General features: G+C 39.4%; 1 protein-coding gene across 2 annotated transcripts in view; it reads right to left on the bottom strand.

Annotated features, from left to right (window-relative positions):
- The window catches only part of LOC126263738 (protein PRRC1-like), a 77,436-nt gene that overhangs the window by 25,800 nt on the left and 29,232 nt on the right, over positions 1–22,404 (bottom strand). For both annotated transcript variants that reach the window (XM_049960919.1, XM_049960918.1), the window contains exons 2-3: positions 16,683–16,842; positions 12,399–12,625 (exon numbers count right to left, since the gene is read on the bottom strand). In XM_049960919.1, coding sequence (XP_049816876.1) covers positions 12,399–12,625; positions 16,683–16,842 — 387 coding nt within the window. The remainder of the gene's footprint in view (positions 1–12,398; positions 12,626–16,682; positions 16,843–22,404) is intronic.

Below are 22,404 nucleotides of genomic sequence, written 5' to 3'. Positions count from 1 at the left end.
GTTGCTTTTATTTTGAGCTTCAAAACCATCACAAGGCAGTATCTAAACAAGTAAATGCTTCAGAAACTGCCTGTATATTTTCATCTTCATTTTCTAAACAACTAGTTGTTGAGATGCTGCTGCCACACACTTTATTCACCCTCCTCTTCTCTTTCTAACAATAACTTATGTAATAATTCTTTTCTGTAATAGCATTTGAAAGACTCAATAACACCTTGATACATTGGGTTGTAATAGGACATTACATTATGTGGAAGAACCATCACTTGAACTCGTCCTTTTCCTTTAAGATGTCACATTATGGAAAAGTTGGAGCACTGCAAGGAGCAATAATTCTCCCTTTTGCCATTTAACTGATAAAAACTTATGTAAATCATTTCCTGAAAATCATACTACCCATTCAGGCACTCAGTGGCTACCAGTAGCAGTAGTGCAAGCTAAAGCAGTAGTACAATCTTATCTTATTTTAGGACTAGGTGCTCTACATGATTACATGAAGTAAAAGTTTTTCTTGGCAAAACATTCCAGTTGAGCCCAGTTTCATCAGCATTGTAGACCTTTCCAAGAGTGTAATCTTCTTCCCTCAATAAGGCCCTTTACTGATACAACAATGTCAGACTACTGCTCAAGGCGACCTAATTATAGCAAGGTAAGACTGAATCTCACATTAAATCAACAAAAAATGTACAAGAATGTAAACAGTTTACCTTTCTATTTGTGGCCACCATCTGAGAATAAACTTTTACTGCTGATATGGGAAGCCCAAACTATGAATGATTACATGCTTTCTGACAAACAAGATAAATAATACTTTACTGGGTTTCCTTTACCCCCACTAACTACAATGGGCAGTTGAGAAGAATGCCTGCGACAGGTGAGGCTGGGAGCAGTGAAACAGTTTTTCCTCTCTCCCACTTCTGCCCCATGGCTGCCTGCCATCTGTGCCATCAGAAATATATTACTTTATTGGTAGACTACATTGTCAGCCTTGTTGTGTTTCACTGTTTTGCCATTCTTGGCCTCTCAATTTTTTGTATTTTTTATACACAACACCAGTGAGAAAGATAAAAATTCTAGCAAAATGCAGACAGCAATGTAAGCAATAAATGGATGAGAAAAATCAATTGACGAAGTTTTTACTGAATAAAACGAAATGTATATAATGATGAAAAGTCATAGTTCAGAAGCTGCATACACAGTACCATTACTGATGAACTAATGATACAGCAGCTTCTGATATCAGGTATACACAAATGAAGAATTTAACTGATATTATTCTGAAAATGAAATGATCATATGGCTTTTCTAGTCAGGAGATCCATCCGGGGTTGTTCAACCACCTAGTGCAGGTTGTTTTTGATACCACATTGGCGTGTTGCACGTCAATGATGACGAAATGATGATAAGGACAACACAACACACAGTCTCCGAGCAGATAAAATCGCCAGGATTCAAACGGAAGGCCCCCAATAACCTCAAATCCGCTGCAGCGGAGTGTACTCCACAGGTGAGATACGAGGTGGGAAGTACATAATCAGAACACGAGCTATGATCCTGTCTCTCTGTTGACACTTTGGGAGTTAGAACACTGGTGATATACAGGAGGCCTGTCTTTGTGAGGTGGACTCAGCTCTTCAGCTTGAGCAATCTGCCCATTTACTACTGTGTGCTCTGAGCACACTAAAGGTTGGGTTCCTAGCCTCATTTAGTTGGAAACTGCTTCATCTATTTATCAGTTCATCATGTAACCAGATCTTTACAGTTTATTTTAAAACTGAATCCCAGAAAGTGTTGGCCTGTTTTAACAACTGTGCTGACATAATTCTTGCTAAGCCCTTAGGAGATGGAGGGCACTTTTTTTCAACTGACTTTGTCGATTATTCTTTATCTATATGATGCTCATGCTCCATGCATCTTTCCTGTGCTGTCCAGATAGTCTGAAAAATGACTTATATTTTCCCGCAGTGGCAAGAGATTGCTAGAAACCTGGTTTCCTGAGTCCTACATGTCCTTCACAGAAACCTACAAAGCTTTGATCTTGGGCAAGAATGGGGGGAGGAATACAGACTTTGAATTATATTTCCAATGTTTTCTTCCAATTTTCACTGATATGTTACCGATTTAAAGGATAAATGTTATGGCAACAGATTTCTGTTCTCCCTCTACAAGCTGTGACCAAGACTTCTTTGGTTTTGTGGCATGCAGGATATGGCAGTGGTTTAACTATTTTTCTGGAAAACTTTCCATGGGTGCTGCAACTCTGCTGCTTAACTCTTGATGGATGAGAACAGTAGGTCCACAAACATAGATAGAACAGAACAAAAAACTTCCATTCCTGCAAATGTTAGTCACACGAAGGCTCAGATCGCATACTGGGACAGAATGTGACACATACAGATGTAAATCTACATGACTCCAAGTGTCACAATTCCTCACATCGAGAAGACATCCTCAGATCAATCCTCAGAACAGATGTCCTGTGCCAGTGAAGGAAAATTTATGTAGCTCAGAGAATCCAGACACAACAGAAAAGATGCACAGAGCACAAGTATCACAGAGCTAAAAAGAGCAACCAACAAAATTAGCTATCGCAGAACACTGCACCTCCTAAGGACATAGCAAGAATTATGATGACAACCAAGTTGTTAAAACAGATCAACACATTCTAGGATCTCATTTTTCAAGAATTTGTAAAAATTCTACTACACGATGAACTGGTAAATAAAGACAGCAGTTTCCAATTAAGTAAGGCTTGGGACCCAGCCTTGAGCATGCTCCTCAAAGCACGGCAATCTCTGGAAAGATCCACTCACACCACTCCAACTTAAGAGCTGAGATCACACCACATACACCTATCCCTCCATATCAGCTGTGTCCAGCCACCCAATTGTTGTTTTATATCTGCAGAAGACATCTGAAAGTTTACAAGGAGGCGTCTGCCTCTCTACTGTTGGCAGGGCACAGTCACAGTTCTGTCAACACTCTTTACAAGTTATGGTTGAATCACTGCTTTCATTGGGTTCAAATCAGTTCTCCATCCTATTTATCAAAAAAAATTTGTTCAAACCGATCAGATGACAAGGTATGTAATAGAACAGACTACAGCGTTATTTTTCTTTTAATTTCAGAGTGGTGTTAATTTTTTATTTCATCAAGATCATTAGTCCAACTAAGTTTTTGAAATGGCACCCTGTGGCCGGCCGGAGTGGCCGAGCGGTTCTAGGTGCTTCAGTCCCCCACCAGCTTCAGTCTGGAACCGCGCCACTGCTGCGGTCGCAGGTTCGAATCCTGCCTCAGGCATGGATGTGTGTGATGTCCGTAGGTTAGTTAGGTTTAATTAGTTCTGAGTTCTAGGGGACTGATGACCTCAGAAGTTAAGTCCCATAGTGCTCAGAGCCATTTTTTTTGGCACCCTGTATTTCTAACTTCAGTAGTCTGTAAGACCTGCTGCACAATCAGAAACCACTTATTCCTCTTGCAAGTTCCAATAAGCACATCCAGTTTCTGTGGCAAGAAGAAATGAGGACAAGTATGGAAACAACCATTATCAATCTAATTTCATTTCACGAGTAATGAATACAAGTATGTTGCCCACATGCAGTATCCCATGCTCAGAGTCCACTAGATAGGATCTATAATACCATGGGCATGATCTGTGGTTGTAAACGGTTGTTTCGTCTGCGTGTGCGCCCGCACGCACACACACACACACACACACACACACACACACACTCTCTCTCTCTCTCTCTCTCTCTCTCTCTCTCTCTCTAACTGTGCTGCAGGCCAATTTGTGCTAAGAGCTTTCTAGGATGAGGTGGGTGATGGTGACATGGAAAAGACATGATATAATACAAAAGGGGCACAGTGGGAGAGAGGCTTAGGAACTCTGTGCTTGTACATGACTAGCACCTACATATTCCACACCAACACAATATTTCCTGTTCCCCCACCAGCTGTTCAATAACCTCATCCCTTCCATGACAACAGTGAGAATGGATGAATGAATGAGTGGGTGAGGAGTGAGTGGATGAAGAGCGAATGTGTTTTTCGCTCTCTGAAGGAGGACTTCACTGGAAACTAGTTTTAGATCTTTCTTAATTGTGTCTGCTGCTCACCCTTTCTTACATACAACAAACAGAAATATTTCACATATAGAGTGATTCAGTAGCTTACGAAAGTAACAAAAATTTGTATTAGATAGGTAAATGTAAGAGATGATACTCTACCTGTTGTTTTATGAACATAGTACAGTTATTTTCCAAAGAGTTACAGCAGTGTGGTGGTGGTGGTGGCGGTGGGGTTGTTGTTGTTGTTGTTGTTGCTGTTGTTGTTATGGTCTTCAGTCCTAAGACTGGTTTGATGCAGCTCTCCATGCTACACTATCCGGCACAAGCTTCTTAATCTCCCAGTACCTACTGCAACCTACATCTTTCTGAATCTGCTTAGTGTATTCATCTCATGGTCTCCCTGTATGATTTTTACCCTCCACACTGCCCTCCAATACTAAATTGGTGATCCCTTGATGCCTCAGAACATGTCCTACCAACTGATCCCTTCTTCTAGTCAAGTTACGCCACAAATTTCTCTTCTCCCCAATTCCATTCAGCACTTCCTCATTAGTTATGTGACCTACCCAGCTAATCTTCAGCATTCTTCTGTAGCACCACATTTCGAAAGCTTCTATTCTCTTCTTGTCTAAACTATATATCATCCATGTTTCACTTCCTTACATGGCTACACTCCATACAAATACTTTCAGAAACAACTTCCTGACACTTAAATCTATACTCAATTTTAACAAATTTCTCTTCTTCAGAAACACTTTCCTTGCCATTGCCAGTCTACAATTTATATCCTCTCTACTTCGACCATCATCAGTTATTTTGCTCCCCAAATAGCAAAACTCATCTACTACTTTTGGTGCCTCATTTCCTAACCTAATTCCCTCAGCATTAGCCAATTTAATTCAACTACATTCAATTATCCTCATTTTGCTTTTGTTGATGTTCATCTTATGTCCTCCTTTCAAGACACTCCATTCAACTGCTCTTCCAGGTCCTTTGCTGTCTCTGACAGAATTAGAATGTCATCAGTACACTGCAAAGTTCTTATTTCTTCTCCATGGATTTTAATTACTCCAAATTTTTCTTTTGTTTCCCTTACTGCCTGCTCAATATACAGATTGAATAACATCGGTGATAGGCTACAACCCTGTCTCATTCGATTCTCAACCATTTCTTCCCTTTCATGCCCTCGACTCTTTATAACTGCCATCTTGTTTCTGTACAAATTGTAAATAGCCTTTTGCTCTCTGTATTTTATCCTGCTACCTTCAGAATTTAAAAAGAGAGTATTCCAGTCAACATTTTGAAAAGCTTTCTCTAAGTCTACAAATGCTAGAAATGCAGATTTGTCTATCCTTAATCTATCTTCTAAGATAAGTCGTAGGGTCTGTATTGCCTCGTGTTCCAACATTTCTACAGAATCCGAACTGATCTTCCCAGAGATCGGCTTCTACCAGTTTTTCCATTCGTCTGTAAAGAATTCGTGTTAGTAATTTGCAGCCACGACTTATTAAACAGACAGTTTGGAAATTTTCACATCTGTCAACACCTGCTTTCTTTGGGATTAGAATTACTATATTCTTCTTGAAGTCTGAGGGTATTTCACCTGTCTCAAACATCTTGCTCACCAGAGGGTAGAGTTTTGTGAGGGCTGGCGCTCCGAAGGCTATTAGTAGTTCTAATGGAATGTTGTCTACTCCCGGGGCCTTGTTTCGACTCAGGTCTTTCAGTGCTCTGTCTAACTTTTCACGCAGTATCAGATCTCTTATTTCATCTTTATCCACGTCCTCTTCCATTTCCATAATATTGTCCTCAAGTACATTGCACTTGTATAGACCCTCCATATACTCCTTCCATCTTTCTGCTTTCCCTTCTTTGCTTAGAACTGGGTTTTCATTTGAGCTCTTGATATTCATACAAGTGGTTCTCTTTTCCCCAAAGGTCTCTTTAATTTTCCTGTAGCCAGTATCTATCTTACCCCTAGTGATATAAGCCTCTACATCCTTACATTTGTCCTCTAGCCATCCCTGCTTAGCCATTTTGCACTTCCTGTTGATCTCATTTTTGAGATGTTTGTATTCCTTTTTGCCTGCTTCATTTACTGCAGTTTTCTATTTTCTCCTATCATCAATTAAATTCAGTATTTCTTCTGTTACCCAAGGATTTCCACTAGCCCTCGTCTTTTTACCCTACTTGATCCTCTGCTGCCTTCACTGTTTCATCTCTCAAAGTTATCCACTCTTCTTCTACTGTATTTCTTTCCCCCGTTCTCGTCCATCGTTCCCTAATGCTCTCTCTGAAACACTCTACAACCTCTGATTGTTTCAGTTTATCCAGGTCCCATCTCATTAAATTCCCACTTTTTTTGCAGTTTCTTCATGATGTGTCGGCAGCTGGGCCAACACCTTGTAAATAGAGGTGGCTTAAAGGGCACGCGAGACTAACGCAGACGGGCGTGAAGTACTGGAACAGGATATGTAATTAATGCTATGAAGAAAAGAACGGAGCTTCTCATATACTTATCTTTAATGTCTTCTTGTACATCTCTATGGTGAACACAAGTGAGACTCTAATTACAATCACTGTAAGGCTAATGGCCTTTGCTAGTTCGTAGCCATTAACTTAGCTGAAGGCTATTCTGTCTCTCGGCTAATGAGAGAGAAAGGCTTCGTACGTCTAGTCGCTAGCTCTGTCGTCCGTACAACTGGGCTGAGTTCGAGTCAGTCTCTCGAGACCTGCCTTGTGGTGGCGCTAGGTTTGCGATCACACAGTGGCGACACGCGGGTCCGACATGTACTACAGGACCGCGGCCGATTTAAGCTACCACCTAGCACGTGTGGTGTCTGGCTGTGACACCACACTTCAGTTTTAATTTACAGTTCATAACCAAGAGATTGTGGTCAAAGTCCACATCTGCCCCTGGAAATGTCTTACAACTTAAAACCTGGTTCCTAAATCTCTGTCTTACCATTATATAATCTATCTGAAACCTGCCAGTGTCTCCAGGCTTCTTCCATGTAGACAACTTTCTTTCACGATTCTTAAACCAAGTGTTAGCTATGATTAAGGTATGCTCTGAGCAAAATTCTACAATGCAGCTTCCTCTTTCATTCCTTATCCCCGTTCCATATTCACCTACTACTTTTCCTTCTCTTCCTTTTCCTACTCTCAAATTCCAGTCACCCATGACTATTAAATTTTCATCTCCCTTCACTATCTGAATAATTTCTTTTATCTCATCATACATTTCATCAATCTCTTCCGTCATCTGCGGAGCTAGTTGGCATATAAACTTGTACTACTGTGGTAGGCATTGGCTTCTTGTCTATCTTGGCCACAATAATGCATTCACCATGCTGTTTGTAGTAGCTTACCCACACTCTTATTATTTTTATCCATTATTAAACCTACTCCTGCATTACCCCTATTTGATTTTGTATTTATAACCCTGTATTCACCTGACCAAAGTTCTTGTTCCTCCTGCCACCGAACATCACTAATTCCCACTATATCTAACATTAACCTATCCATTTCCCTTTATAAATTTTCTAACCTACCTGCCCAATTACGGGCTTTACCATTCCATGCAACGATATGTAGAACACCAGTTTTCTTTCTCCTGATAACAATGTCCTCCTGAGTAGTCCCCACCCAGAGATCCGAACGGGGGACTATTTTACCTCCGGAATATTTTACCCAAGAGGACGCCATCATCATTTAACCATACAGTAAAGCTGGATGCCCTCGGGAAATATTACGGCTGTAGTTTCCCCTTGCTTTCAGCCACTTGCAGTACCAGCACAGCAAAGCCGTTTTGGTTAGTGCTACAAGGCCAGATCAGCCAATCATCCAGACTGTTGCCCCTGCAACTACTAAAAAGGCTGCTACCCCTCTTCAGGAACCACAAGTTTGTCTGGCCTTTCAACAGATGCCCCTCCGTTGTGGTTGCGCCTATGGTACAGCTATCTGCATCACTGAGTCACGCAAGCCTCCCCACCAACGGCAAGGTCCCCCCATGGTTCATGGGAGGGGGGGGGGGGGGCATATTTTTTTTAATTCAACATTATTTTCCCTATCATATAGTTGATGTATTTAAACAAACTGCATACAAATCAATTTAAATGAATTTTTTTACAATTTTACTTAGAGAGCTACACACATTCTAAGTTTTAGAGGTGGATGCTTCTGGTGGCAGAAAGTTCACTAAGTGATGTGAACAAACAAGTACTCATTTTCCTGAATGCACAACTCAAGGCAATTCTAAATCATCTGTGGATGAGATGTGTCAGGAAGTGGCAAACATCCACAGTGTGCTAAGTCATGTATGGTTAGATTGTAGAATTAATCCTTACACTGCTTTAAACAGATCAGTGTTGGGAGGGATGCACAGACAAACAAGGTTCTGTCTGCCATGGATATTGACATACAACAAATCTCGCATACACATCCTACGAGTACTATGACATTTTTCTGATGCTCAGTGAAGACCAAAATAATACCGATGAAGCAACCATGGATTATACCATGAGACATCCTGCTCCGTCAGTCGTTACATTGTACATTCAGAATATGAGCACTCATTTGAACACATCACTTACTTGATTTTTCGCCATCAGAAAATCCATCTCAAAACAGTATATTATATACAGTATGTTGCATCCATCCACTACTAAAACCTAGTACATATGTAACTCCCTAACTAAAATTGATAGAAACTTTATTTTAACTGGTCTGTACACATTTTGTTTAAATACATCATCTATAAAATAGATAAAAATAATGCTATATTTAAAAAATTGTAGCTCTTTGCTGTAACTCTTTGTAAAATAACCAAATAAAGTATCTTATTTACCTGTGTATAAGACGACCCTGATTATAAGACGACCCCCTTTATTCAAAGAGGCATCTTGAGAAAAATTTAGTTTTTAGCACATTCTGACCAAAATTGCAAACTTTTATTGACATAAAGTATATGCCTTCAAAGTTAACATTACACCAATTCTAAATTTATGCCATTTATTGATTGTCTCAATTTCGATACAAGTAATACAATGAGATATAAAATAAATGAAGAGAAATGGTTTTCATTAACTTGCAGATCATTTTCTTTTCTACATTTTTTGCTTACTAACTCTGCTGTCTGTGGTATCACTATTTTTAACAACGACAAAAACAATAATAATAATAATAATCCAAACAGCACAGCTGTGGAATTTACACCTTTGTTGACACAAACATTTGGCAGTTTCTTAAGAATATGTTGCAATTTCTGAAGTTGTATTTGCTGTGAGACATGAGAACACAGCTGTTTTTATCTGAAAACATATCAGATTTCACTTCGATACTGTTGTGAGAATCTTACAATTTCCCTTCCTTTCAAACATATCACCTGCCTGCTGCTTTCTCAATGGTTGCATAGAACCAGCAGTTGACACACCCCTTTTTGTACCTGTCATAAGTCACGATGAGCATCGACAATTGCAGCACAGTACACATCAGTAAGCCACTAGCCCCTATCTAGACTTCTATTGTCTCCTACAGAAATGAATACTTTTGTTGAGTATTTGTCCAATTTTAAAGTCGACTTAATTCCTACTGTAAATAGATTCAGGCAAACTGCAGTTTAAACATGGCAGGTGTTCCTAAAACGCCAAAGTACAGAGTATACATTCTCAAGGTTGGCAACATGATATAATTTGCTGCCTGCTCACTGCTCCCCTCCACACGCTCACCTAGTTCTCAGCAAGCTGGTATCAGTGTTCCCCCACCAACCATTCATTAGTGCTGTGCTTGAGCAAATGTGAAACACAAACTGCAATTTCTTCTACAGTACAGGTCATACGAGGTCTGTTCAAAAACTCAGTCAGGCACCAACAGGGATGAGTGTGCGGATGAGTTATCATGATTCAATAGCCATGAATTGCCTTGTCACAGTTCAGGCTGTTTCCCTTCCACATTTTCTTGCAGGCATCACAACAAGTCCAAATAGTACCATTGATTAACAGTTTGTACTGTGGCATGAATTCATGCTGAACTAGTCCTTCAAAGTCAAAGAAAACTATTAGCATGTCTTTCACATTTGACCTGACCTGTCAAGCTGTTTTTTGTGTTGGAGAACCTTTCCCGGCCCATTCTGAAGGTTTAACTTTGGTCTCGACATCATAACCGTAGATCCATGTCTCATCACCACTTCTGACTCTCTTAAGGAACATCACATGTGTCACAAATATAATATCACTTGTTGGTGGAAGGAAGATTCTGTGGGACTGTAGTCGCGGCCACTATTTCCGTTGTGTGGAATGTTAGTGACACTTCGACATAAAGATGACAAGCTATGGAGTGTTCTTGCATTCCATTGGATGAAGCTGGTGGTGACACAATGCATTCCAAGATGATGTGTCAGGATTTCATGACATGATCCAACCGAAATGTTACAGTTTTCTGTAATCTCTTGGACAGTCAGTCTTCGATCGGCACATTCAATTTTGTTGATGTTTCTGATATGAGCATCGTTGGTAGATATCGAGGGGTATTCTGAATGAGGGTCATCTTTAACTTCCATCCAGCCATTTGTAAGCCATATGAACCATTCGTAACACCGAGTTTGGCTTAAGCACCCTTCACCACAGGCTTCCTGCATCATTTGGTGTGTCTGTAAAGATTTTCTTCAGTTTCACGCAAAATTTAATGCAGACGTGTTGCTCCTCTAACTCTCTCAAAATACCCAAACTGCGAGACACAATGTTCTATTCAATACAGCACTGAAAAATAACTAACAGGCACACAATACTGAAACTTCTGGCAGTTACACATTAAACACAGGCGTCAGCAAGGATCCGAACTGCATTTCGCTCCCACACACCATTGGCGCAAAATTACGAATGTCCCGGAATTTTCTGAACAGACCTCGTATGTAACAGCAGCAGCTAACACATAAATAAAAGATCGCAATCACGATTCAGTTCAATTCTCGAACTTCACTTTCTCGCAATCTACCCATGAATGTTGATAATATCTCCTACTGTAATTTATTCTTGCAACAACGATTACAGTTTAAGATTTATTTCGTTTTTAGACATTTTACTATGGATTAATTTTCCTTCTTATTTCATCTGAATGTCACCATAATGTTTTAAAGCTGATTAAAAGCAGGCAAAGTTTTTACCCGGTATCCTAATATGTGAACAGCGGCCGTATTTCTCATTTGCAGCACATTTAGTAAATCATTACAGTCTCTCATAATCAAATAAAATATCTACCTGGGTTCAGAATCAAATAATTCTTTTGAAGGACAACATTTCCACTTTTGAATGTGATCTATGCTTAAAAAGTAACATTAATGTTTGTACACAGAATCCAAACATTTATGAGAAACCTGTTCAGATACAAGAGTTTGTAAGATGATTCATTTTAGTACTATTTCCTTATGTATTTCCACAAAATAATCAAATTTTAAGCTGAGAAATAGACTGTTGTAGTGGCTAGTTCATATTTTCCTGTGTCTTCCCTGCACTAGCGCCACCCAGATCAAATGCCATGTGATAGTTCGAGCAGCAGCGATACGGTATCAAGCACTTTGGCATATCAGGAAATCTTAAGCCTGCTCAAACATGAGTAGTGTTTGCCCAGCCAAGCCCTTCTGAATTCTTCAAAATAAATCTGCATATGACCTCTGCATAGTCTGTTAAACAATATAAAAATGTTAACCTCAGCAGCAATAGTTTAATCTGTGAATATAAGATGACCCTGTATTTTTCGAATGGTGCATTTGGGAAAAAAACCTCTTCTTATAATCGGGCAAATACGGCATGTTCATAAAACCACAGAACAAATCATGTGTGTTGCAGTTACCTACCTAAATGAAGTTATCTTTCATTTAATACTTTGTAAGATGCACAGAGAAACACCTTATCTGAAACACAGTGTATATTCCTCATGGCTGAGTATGACATGGTCCTCCACAAACTGTGTTCCACTAATGATGTTACTCCCTTGGAAGAACCTGCTCCGATTTTCAGAAATCATAGGTGGAAACATCAGTGAAAGTGAGTCAAGCCTGGATGTCACTGTGGGTTCATTTCCCCAACTTAGTCCAGTCAGTACCAGCATGGATTTTCCACTGACAAAAAAACTTTACATATTGTAGCCCAAATGTTGCTCAACTACACAATTGTCCTACATTCATTCACAGTTCATGAAACAATAGAAATTATTTCTTTTTATATACATATTATACCATAATTATGTGCAATATGATGCGACTGAACTAAATTAAATTAATGCAATTACCAACGTAAGCTTAAATCAAATTTCAAGTTCAAGAAAAATACTTACGTAAAAATTCTCTCATCTGTGGGTCCAAAGTAGTTATCATGGAATCAACAGAATTTTTGGCTCTCTCTGCAACTTTTGATAAAAGACTCCCACTTCCAACTGCTCCCTTCACCCAATCAAACAAACCACCACTACTGTTACTACCACTTCCACTATCACCTGCAGCAGGTACATCTTGTGTCAGGGGAGGCACCATTTCAGCTCCTTTACTTTGGGGTATAACAGGACTGCAAAATTCAGATGTTAAAATAGATATTAGCAATTAAAATACATGTAACACAACTTAAATACATTATTTTTCTCTATGCCAGAAACATTGATTGACATGTTTAAACAAACCGTTAACAACAAATCACGTTCATCAAAAACACACACACACACACACACACACACACAGGGAGTAGGGAGGGGGTGGGGAGACAGACAGAGAGAGAGAGAGAGAGATATTTTCTACACAGATATAGATTTTTTTTTTTTAAATACCACCAGCAAAAGGCTAATGGTACATAACATCTGAATCAAGCATATCATCAGGTCCCACTTGCAGGAGAGTCCAAGCCCTTGACTGCTTTCTGTACAGACTGGGATTTATTTCGTACTGGAATTTATCTGAGAACTACAGTCCCTTTTGAACTGGTCAGGGGCCACAGTCTTGTTCCAACTTTTATATTCTCTTTTGAGTGCTTTAAAATTCAAGAGTGTATACAATTATTTAGACACTGGTGTTATTTACAGCAAAATGTTTGATGACCACTTGGACCATGTAGTTCAAGTATTGTGTCACCTACTGAGGCAGCATTAACCATTAAACTGTGAAAAGTTAACCTGACGAAGGAGGAGAGATCATTAGTTGGTCACGCAGTTTCATCCAATGGTTTTAAGGATGGACCAAGAGCGCAAAAAAGCCATTCATTAGTTTCCGGTGCCCAAGAATAAGAAAGAAATTGCGAGGTTTATCAACATGGCCTCACCCCCCCCCCCCCCCCCCCCCCCGAGAATTTGTCCAGAACTTATCCTAGCTGGCAAGTCCCCTAACCGAGGCACGAGGAGAGGTTTTTAAAAGAGGTGAATATCAGCTGGCATCTTTTAACACACTTAAAGCAGTGTTAGACAGCATGCCAATGTTAGCCATACCTGATTTTAAGAAGGAGTTTGTTCTACAAATTGATGCTTCCAATTCAGGAATTGTAGTGGTCCTCTAGCAGCAAAGTGTGTCTAGATCTGTGTCTCCCGCAGATGAAGAGGATTCATTATATAAGTTAGAGGCACCAGCAGCGTTATTCGGGTTTGAATGTTTTAGATTCTAAATCTTACCATCCCATGCGAAGTATGTCATTAACACCGTAACACAAACATTTGGAATGGGCCATGACGAAGAAGCATAGACTGCCGATGAATGGCATCACATTATTTTCTGCAATGCATCACAGTTCTACACTAATCCAGATGGCCAGTGTTGGCAAGTGTGGGGGTGAGCTGGGAAGCACTACGTCACAGACATCTTGCAACCTCATTTGTTACCTCCGTCCCTAATAGCACATGCATATGTATGGGACCGGCTTGGATGTCGACTCCATCCCAGTGCTAGTATCCAGAAAGCAAGTGCCAGTAACAACAGTTGTGGACCAATTTGCCTCAGGAGAGGATACATCAGCGCATGCATCCAAGCCAGAAGGAGTGCATTGTGACAAATTTAAGTAGGCTCATACTGCCAAGTCCTTTGTGTATCTGCCGCCATTTCATAATCTTTGCAATTACATCACATACGCTCACAACCTGTAAGGTTTATATCTGTGGAGAGACTCACTGTTGATCAGTGTAAAGAAACAAAATAAACTAAGGTTTTGGTACATACTTGCCTTTTTCTCTTCTCCGCAATGAGAAATTCTAACTGCGAACAACAAATGGCAAACTTATTGCCACTGTTTATATCAAAATATACCTAAAATCTTAAACATAGCTGCAAAACAGCAATTGTGTAAATCTGAAGAGGTTGAAAAAACCAGCCAACCAGTTGCAAAGCAAAGATTTATTAGCCCTTGACCTACGTTTTGATGTTTTTACAAGTTTCTTCTACAGACGGAGTGGGACTTGTTACATCACATGATGGTACATATTAGCTGAAGCCGAGCAGCTCTTGTCACATATAAAATTGACAAAAACAAGAACTATCCCAAGCCATGGCCTTGGACAGCAGCCAGATTACATTTAGCATACTTCAGAATGAATGCTCACTCCTGTTACAATTTTAGGTTGACAAGAGTCTCTACCTGTGGGCATTTACTAGTGAGCACTCATTCTGAAGTACGCTAAATGTAATCTGGCGGCTATCTAAAGCCATTGCTTGGGATAGTTTTTGTTTTCGCCAATTTTATATATGACAAGAGCTGCTCGGCTTCAGCTAATATATACCACCATGTGATGTAACAAGGCCCACTCCTTCTGAAGAAGATATTTTTTGAAATATTGAAACCCATAATTTATCTTGCAGTTAATGCATTATTTTCAGTAGTAACCTCAAATAATAAGGAGTGAAAGTGATGGTAATTTGCAACAATTCAATCAGTCAAATCATTCAATTCATATATCGTTCACTCATTTCATTTATGATCGATGATGCCCTAATTTACCCAAATCCATTTGATCACTTGTGGCTGATTTCTGCGGGCTCACTCAGACCTCTACATTACGACATTCTCCAAGGCAATGTTCGGCCCAATATCCGGCTACTGGACATCAAGCTTATAGGATGGTTGGACATTGGGCAATCAGCCGAACACCTACCTGTTTCATCTGTAGTAAGAATGTAACATATAATTCAGTGCCCATACAGTTTTATGTTGATACCATAACCAGTTCCATATAAATTGATACCATAAATCCATATAAATTTTTATTTTGGAGATACTTTTGTTATTCCAAAAAGAATAATAATTTATTATTATTATTATTATTATTATTATTATTATTATTACTGTACTTCACACCAAACTCCTAACTTTGTCTTCAAAACTCTTGAACTATTTTTAAATTTCCCCCAAAAATCTAATACTGTGCACTGCATTTTACAACATTCCCATTCTTCTTTATGTAAATTCTGTCATCATCTATGGACCGATTAAGCAGAGTGGGGGAGGGGAGGAGTATCTTGCATTCTGGCCTGCTGAGTCAGATACTGGCGTATCAATAGCTTGTGATCGATCAACTCTTCAGTTATCACTCACAGCAGACAGTGTGACAGGCTAGTCACGTAAACCTTACAAATACTTTCTGAAACAAACTTCCTGAGAGATTAAAACTGTGTACAATCAATGACTGAAAAAAACGGAATCTTACCTTTTGCAGGAAATGCTTTTAATGACTGGGAAATCCAAGAATGACTCATGACCCACACTGGACCTTTCTTAAACAGTGGCTTAATCTATTTACAGATGGCTTAGCTAGGACTGGTTGTGCTCAGAGAATAATGTAACATTTGTATCTTTCTGCTTTGACAATAAATGCTGTGCACTATTGTACACAGGGGCTATATCAGCCATTTCTACTATTAACAATGCTGTAGAAAGCTGCATTGTTACATTTTTCAGTTTCTGTAAGTTTTACTTTAAATAATGCTTGATTCCAGCTGTTTGTACCCTTCTTCTATAGTAGGGCAAAGGTTCCTGGCATGCTTAACATGCTATTTACTTTCATTTTGTGATATGTTTTTCTGACCCACACAATGTGATCCCACATGTTTATCTAATGTATGTTTCTTGTCCTCCTTGCAATTTAAGTTCCAAATAAACTAACATGCATTAAACATTTTAAGCTATTAATAGAATACTCCTTGATACAAGATGTTCAATAACCATTCAATAGATTTCACTTTATATCATAAATGATTCTACACTTCTGTGCTGAATTCGTCAACCACTTTTTAAGACTGTAATATGATGATGCAGCATTCTTGCAAAAGGGAATGATTTTTCAACATAACAAGTTTTATTCTTAATTTGTGTGCATGTTATCTGTGAACTGCTTTATAAATACCCCTTTAATTCTACCACCATTTATGTCTCAACAGTACCAAAATTAATAAAAGTATTTATAAGCTTCCTGCTGAGGAATGGCAATATACAAATTACGGATGTGCAGCATATTCTCCTGTTTCTAGAAATGCTTAAAAAATTACGATATTTGGTTTTAAATTACATAAGTACGGCACACGGAACACAATATGTCACTGTAGTTCCTAGATTTATTTTAAAATAGCAGTAATATTTTAGTGTAACAAGGATTTACCTGAACTTTGTTTCATGGAAAATTGGTGCTGCCTGTGAAGTAACTGGTTTTAAAACTGTATCTGCTGGTGGAGATATAAAACTTGGTAGCTCAGATGGTGGTGGCACATTGGACAGCAAACTACCAGCACTCAAAGGCAATGACATTCCACTTCCTGACTCTAGCATAAAGAAGAAAATATTTAATGAATAATATGTTCCCATATGCATTCCTTTGTAGACTAACACACACTGTGGTATTTTTATGCTTTTAGCACATTAAAAAACAAATTTATGTTCTGTAGGGGGAGAGCATATTTGACACCTGTAATTGTGTTGACTTCAGCAATAGACACAGTATTTGGAATAGTTTGAAACGATACACACATCCACATGCACGTGTGTGCATGTGCTCCCACTTCCGCACCCACTCGTGCCCAGATTGCCTGCTTACACTCTACAAAAATACTACTCAGTTTAATATAAAGGGTGAAATTTCATACACATAAATTATACTTAGCAACAGAACCTTGGTTTAAAATTGTACATTCCCATAATGTCACTATTTCCATGGAATGCGTATTGAATGGTACCCAAAAAATCCCTATATTAACTATTCTGGAAAATTATCAGTGAATTTTTTAAGATAACACACTTAGTTTTAAATATGGAATACCATTTACTTTTATTAGCGAATATATAACTTTGTTTCATTCAGAAGTGTGTGCCACAACAAAACAGGAAACCTGTTACATGAAAATAACAGAGCTAATGTGCTCTAAAGGTATTGTCAGCAAGAGCGATGGTGATTGTTTTCTCTTCCTGCATGCCACAAAGGGTAGAAATACAAAGGTGATTAATGCTTAAATGTTTTGTGAAATCAAAGATAAAATTCTTTTTATAAAAAGGGAAACAAGGCTTTTTGTTTACAGTGTTACATTATGAACATAATACATCAGAAAAATACAAACTTATAAGCAAAGCCAATCAATAATGTTACTATGGCCACTAAGGCTACTATGAATTTAAGAGCCATATAAAATTAAGTCTATCAGATGTTATATCAAAGACAGAAAAGAGCTACCAGATGATGAAGAATGAATCAATGATAGCTAGTTACTGCTTGGTATTCATTAGACAAACTACAACAACACTGGTATTCATTACACAATCAACAACATATGGCACTGTGCATTCAGTAACCTCCATCCACGTGTAAATGCTTTTAAGGCATTTTTATTGGCTAAAGTTACTTATAACCTGGCTCAAAGAGGTTATTATTATAGTATTTTATGCCTCTACCTGTCTTGCTCTATAAATTGTCAATAACAAAAGGAAGAGTTTAAAGTGAAATTGCAATACAACAGAGAAACAAAAAGATTTATTTACCACTTGTAAGAAAACAATATGGCATACAAAAACTGGTAAGACCACTAGATAGCATAATATGTGCTTCTGTAATCTGGTCTGATGAGAGGGGTGACTGGAGCCACATGAAAAATACAACAACAAGAAAAACTGAAATAGAACCTAGGTATGAAACTGCAAATGTGATCAAACATTGTGAGAGTAAAAATTCACAAAGTTGACAGAAACAGGACATGTTTGTTTAAATCAAATGCTCTAGATGCCAATTATGTTGCATTTTATTTACATAACTCGTTTCAACTTTATTACGACTCAATATCAAGTGTATGAAGTGTTGATGCAAAGGATAATGAGTAAATTCAGATGACATGTTGTCGTCAGCTGGTGTAAAAACCGGCCAATTTTTATTCCGGCCAACACTGACATGTGTCATTCAAATTTAATTGTCTGTCTGGATGGTACTCAGCATTAACTTATAACAATCTTAAATACGACTTGAGTCAAAACTGACTGCGTAAATATTTTGTAGTTCTAAGGCATTCTTTTATTTTCCAGGAGGGGTTAATCATCATTTGCACCCCTTGCTCGGCCAAAACTTTTCTAATGCAGTTAATAATCTTGTTGATTAAATAATGAAACCTGTCCCAGTTACACATTTTTTTTTGCTGTTCAGTATGTGCTAAGCAACAAAAAATAAGTAATTGGAGCAGTTTTTATTATTTAAATCACGAATGACATACTGCACACTTTCCCGAAATGTCTAATAAGATGAATGAAATTTTAATCTTGTTAATGAAATGGAGGAAAGCTTTCCCCTTCAACTGTCATTTCTCCTCATTATTCCTGGAATTCTCTTCCTGACAGTAATGCTCATACCACCTCCTTATTGAAGCAACATTTCTTTTCTTAACAGCCAACTTTAAGTAACTGTGTTGTTATTGTAATGAGAGTGGCTCACATACTTTATTTGCCTTACGTGTCAATAAGGAGGTGGAACAAACTCTACAATTAAGAGGAGAATTCCAGAACAAATAAGGGAAAATTACCACCAAAGGGGTAAGTTCTCAAACTTCTTCATTAATAAGATTACTGAAATGCCCTGGTAGATTAAAACTGTGTGCCACGCCAAGACTCGAACTCGCGACCTTACCTTGCCTTGCCTTTCGCGGACAAGTGCTCTACCAACTGAGCTACCCAAGCACAACTCACAACCTGTCCTCATAGCTTTACTTCCACCAGTACCCCATCTCCTACCTTCCAAACTTCACAGAAGCTCTTCTGGAATAAGATTACTGATCGCATCATAGAAAGTTTTGGCCAAGTATGGAGTGTTCTCACTTGTCAAGATGATACCATTCCATACAGAAAAACTATGTATGGAATGGTGCAAAATTAAAAAAAATATGAGTTTATCTTGTTTTCCTATAACAAGTAACTGCACTGTTCCTGTAGATTGTTCAAATGTAAAAATGTATCTAACAAGCCCCCTACACAGTGTTAAAGAGTATAATATCAATTATTAAACACCACGTATTCTTTGGAAATCCCACTTGAAACAGCTTGTAAGAGCCCACAAAGCATCACACTGATTTCTGGAGAACCAAGACAAACACCTCACCAACCAACATTAATCCAACAGTACTGAAGGGCAACAATAGATTATATAACACACTAGCGAACTGTCCCAGCTACGCATGGATAGCATTAAGTATCTATGGCCAGACAACTTTACTGGCATATTTTATTTAGTTTGGGGGCCATGAATAAAACTCAGAGAACAATGTTGTGTATGTGAATATCATCACTTTCTTGTAAGCAGTACTCACCAGAAAAGTTGTATGGCAGCATGAATATTGTGTGTAGCATTTTGAAATCGCGTTTGGAGTGATGCCAACGATGGAAGCATGTTGTGATGTAAGTAATATGTTTACAACCAATGTAAAAATTGTATGCGAATCGTGGGTGTATGTGTGAGTGATTCCATATGTATATGAGACTAACTGAGGCAGTACAAATAAAAGAAAGAAAAAACTACAAAAAACAATGCTTTTTTTTTGGGGGGGGGAGGGGGTAAGTAAGTGGGCTGCCTGCAGATAAATAAACATTACTAATGGTGATTGCTAGGGGTTGTTCACACTTGCACTGCTATTGCTTGTAATATGACACAGAGGGGAATCCATACACTAAAGACATCAGACCCATCCAGATGCTCTTTCAGGGCCACAACAGTTTCAGCAAAACTCATGATAGCCTCAAAGAATTAGAGAATTGTCATCAGTGAAATGTGTTCAGTAACACAGATCACAGAACATGAAGAAATTAACTGTTGTAGTTCTGGCTGATGACAGTAATACCCATTGCAGTTCCATGAATTACCATGTGGAGGATGCCCTGGTTAGGAGTGAAAGGGCCTGGAGGGCCGCTCACGCCCCAAAATCACTGTCACCAGAAGAGCTGGAACAACATCAATGAACATCAGCTTGAAGTCCAGACAGTGTGGGGATATCTGGAACCTTCAGGGTCACTGGCTAGCCTCCTCCTGAAATTTCTTCTCTTTCACAAGTTTTGACAGTGGAGAATCCTGTGAGGCCATAGCGTAAGTGTAGGCCTGGAAGAAGCCCTGGAATCCACAGTCTCAGGCTCCTTCAGCCACTAGCTGGTGTCAGGTTCCTTTTTCGTTGTTTTGTTTTAAGGGCACAAAAACAACTAGGGTCATATGTGCCCGTATCAGAACTGTAGGACACGAAGACAAAGAGAGGAGTTAAAAACGAATACACATTAATGTCAATTGAGAGAAGAGAAGACAGCTAAAAACAGGGACGTGAAGAAAGGTCTACAAATAAGCTGTACAGAAACGGAGGTCCTGAACTAAAGATTAAATGTCCTTCACCATATTGCTATAATAGATAAAAAGTAAAATACATTCAACAGCCCATATGTTGTTCACTAAAACGGCCGATGACTCGGATGACAAACACAAAATGAAAACATAACTGTTTAAAAAAAGGGCATTCTGTCAGGAAATGGCATACCGTCAAAGGTTGAGCGCTATGCACACAAAGTGGTGAGGGAGCACCACTTAACAATTGGTGATGGCTAAAAAAGACAGTGCCCAATACCCAACCTAGTTAAAATGATCTCCCCACGGCAACAGGGCTGATGGGAGGTTGTCCAAGTCACTGGGAGAGATCTAAGCCAGAGAGTGACCCCATGAAGGGAGGACCAGTGGTGATGCCAAAGTGGCACCACCTGCTGACAGATGGCAACACAGAGAACATCGGAGGGAATGTACGAGCCAGTGGGCTGAGGTACAAGCACTGCAGGCTTGGCAGCAGTGTCGGTGGCCTTGTTTCCTGTCAGACCGACAGGAACCCACGTAAACATCACAGTGGCTCCATCAAGAGTGAGCAAGTGACAGCTTTCCTGGACTTGTTGCACTAGGGGATGGACATTTGCAGCACATAGAGGCTTTGAAGGGCACTGAGAGAGTTGGAGCAGATGATGTTATTGAAAAGCCTGAGTCACCGGATGTACTGCATGGCCTGATATAGGACACAGAGCTCTGTTGTGAATACGGAGCAGTGCTCCGGAAGCCAATACCAAAAAAACATTGGTGCCAATGATGAAGGTTCACCCAACACCACAGTCTGTCCGAGACCCATCAGTGTACATAAAGGTGCTATTGTGACATTCTGTGTGAAGTTAGTGAAACTGAAGGCAATAGACCAACACTAGAGTAGCAAATGAAGGTCAAGGTGAACATGGCCCACTGCAAGAAGCCAAGGTGGTGAAGGGTTCACATCCAATGTAAAGTGGCAGTGGCTGCCAGAGCAAGAGCCAAATGCGAACTCCACGAGTTAACAGAGAGAGGGACACAGCCCATACTGGTGATCAAAGGAGTCATCGAAGACGGTTAACCATACATGGTTAACAAACAGCATGCATATCTGCTGAGGAGAAAGTCACGGCAGTAGGACAGCAGTAGTTTGGCAGCTTCTGCATGCAGACTCTCAACCAGGCTAGTGTAAAAGGCACCAGTAGCTAAATGGATGCCACGATGGAAAGTAGGCCTATTGAGACAGCATATGAGGGACGGACATGCAAATGCATAAACAAAACACCCATTGTCTGGTTTTGAACGGACAAGGGACAGGTACAAATGGACGAGGGTGACTGAATTTGTTCCTCAGGAACTACCACTGAGGATACATAGGACACTGAGGGACCACATATAGCCGGGCTGCGAGGTAAGACACATGGGAGGACCAAGAAAGTTTCCTATGAGCATGAGCCCCAGAAATTTCATAGCTTCAATGAATGAAAGAGTAACAGGCACAAGAAGAGAAAACAGAGGAAGAAACCAACTGTGCAGCCAG

Source organism: Schistocerca nitens, chromosome 6, assembly GCF_023898315.1.
Source record: "Schistocerca nitens isolate TAMUIC-IGC-003100 chromosome 6, iqSchNite1.1, whole genome shotgun sequence".
In the NCBI taxonomy this organism is placed as follows: domain Eukaryota; kingdom Metazoa; phylum Arthropoda; class Insecta; order Orthoptera; family Acrididae; genus Schistocerca; species Schistocerca nitens.
The sequence above is the reverse complement of the archived record's forward strand: the minus strand, read 5'-3'. Positions and strand labels throughout refer to the sequence as shown.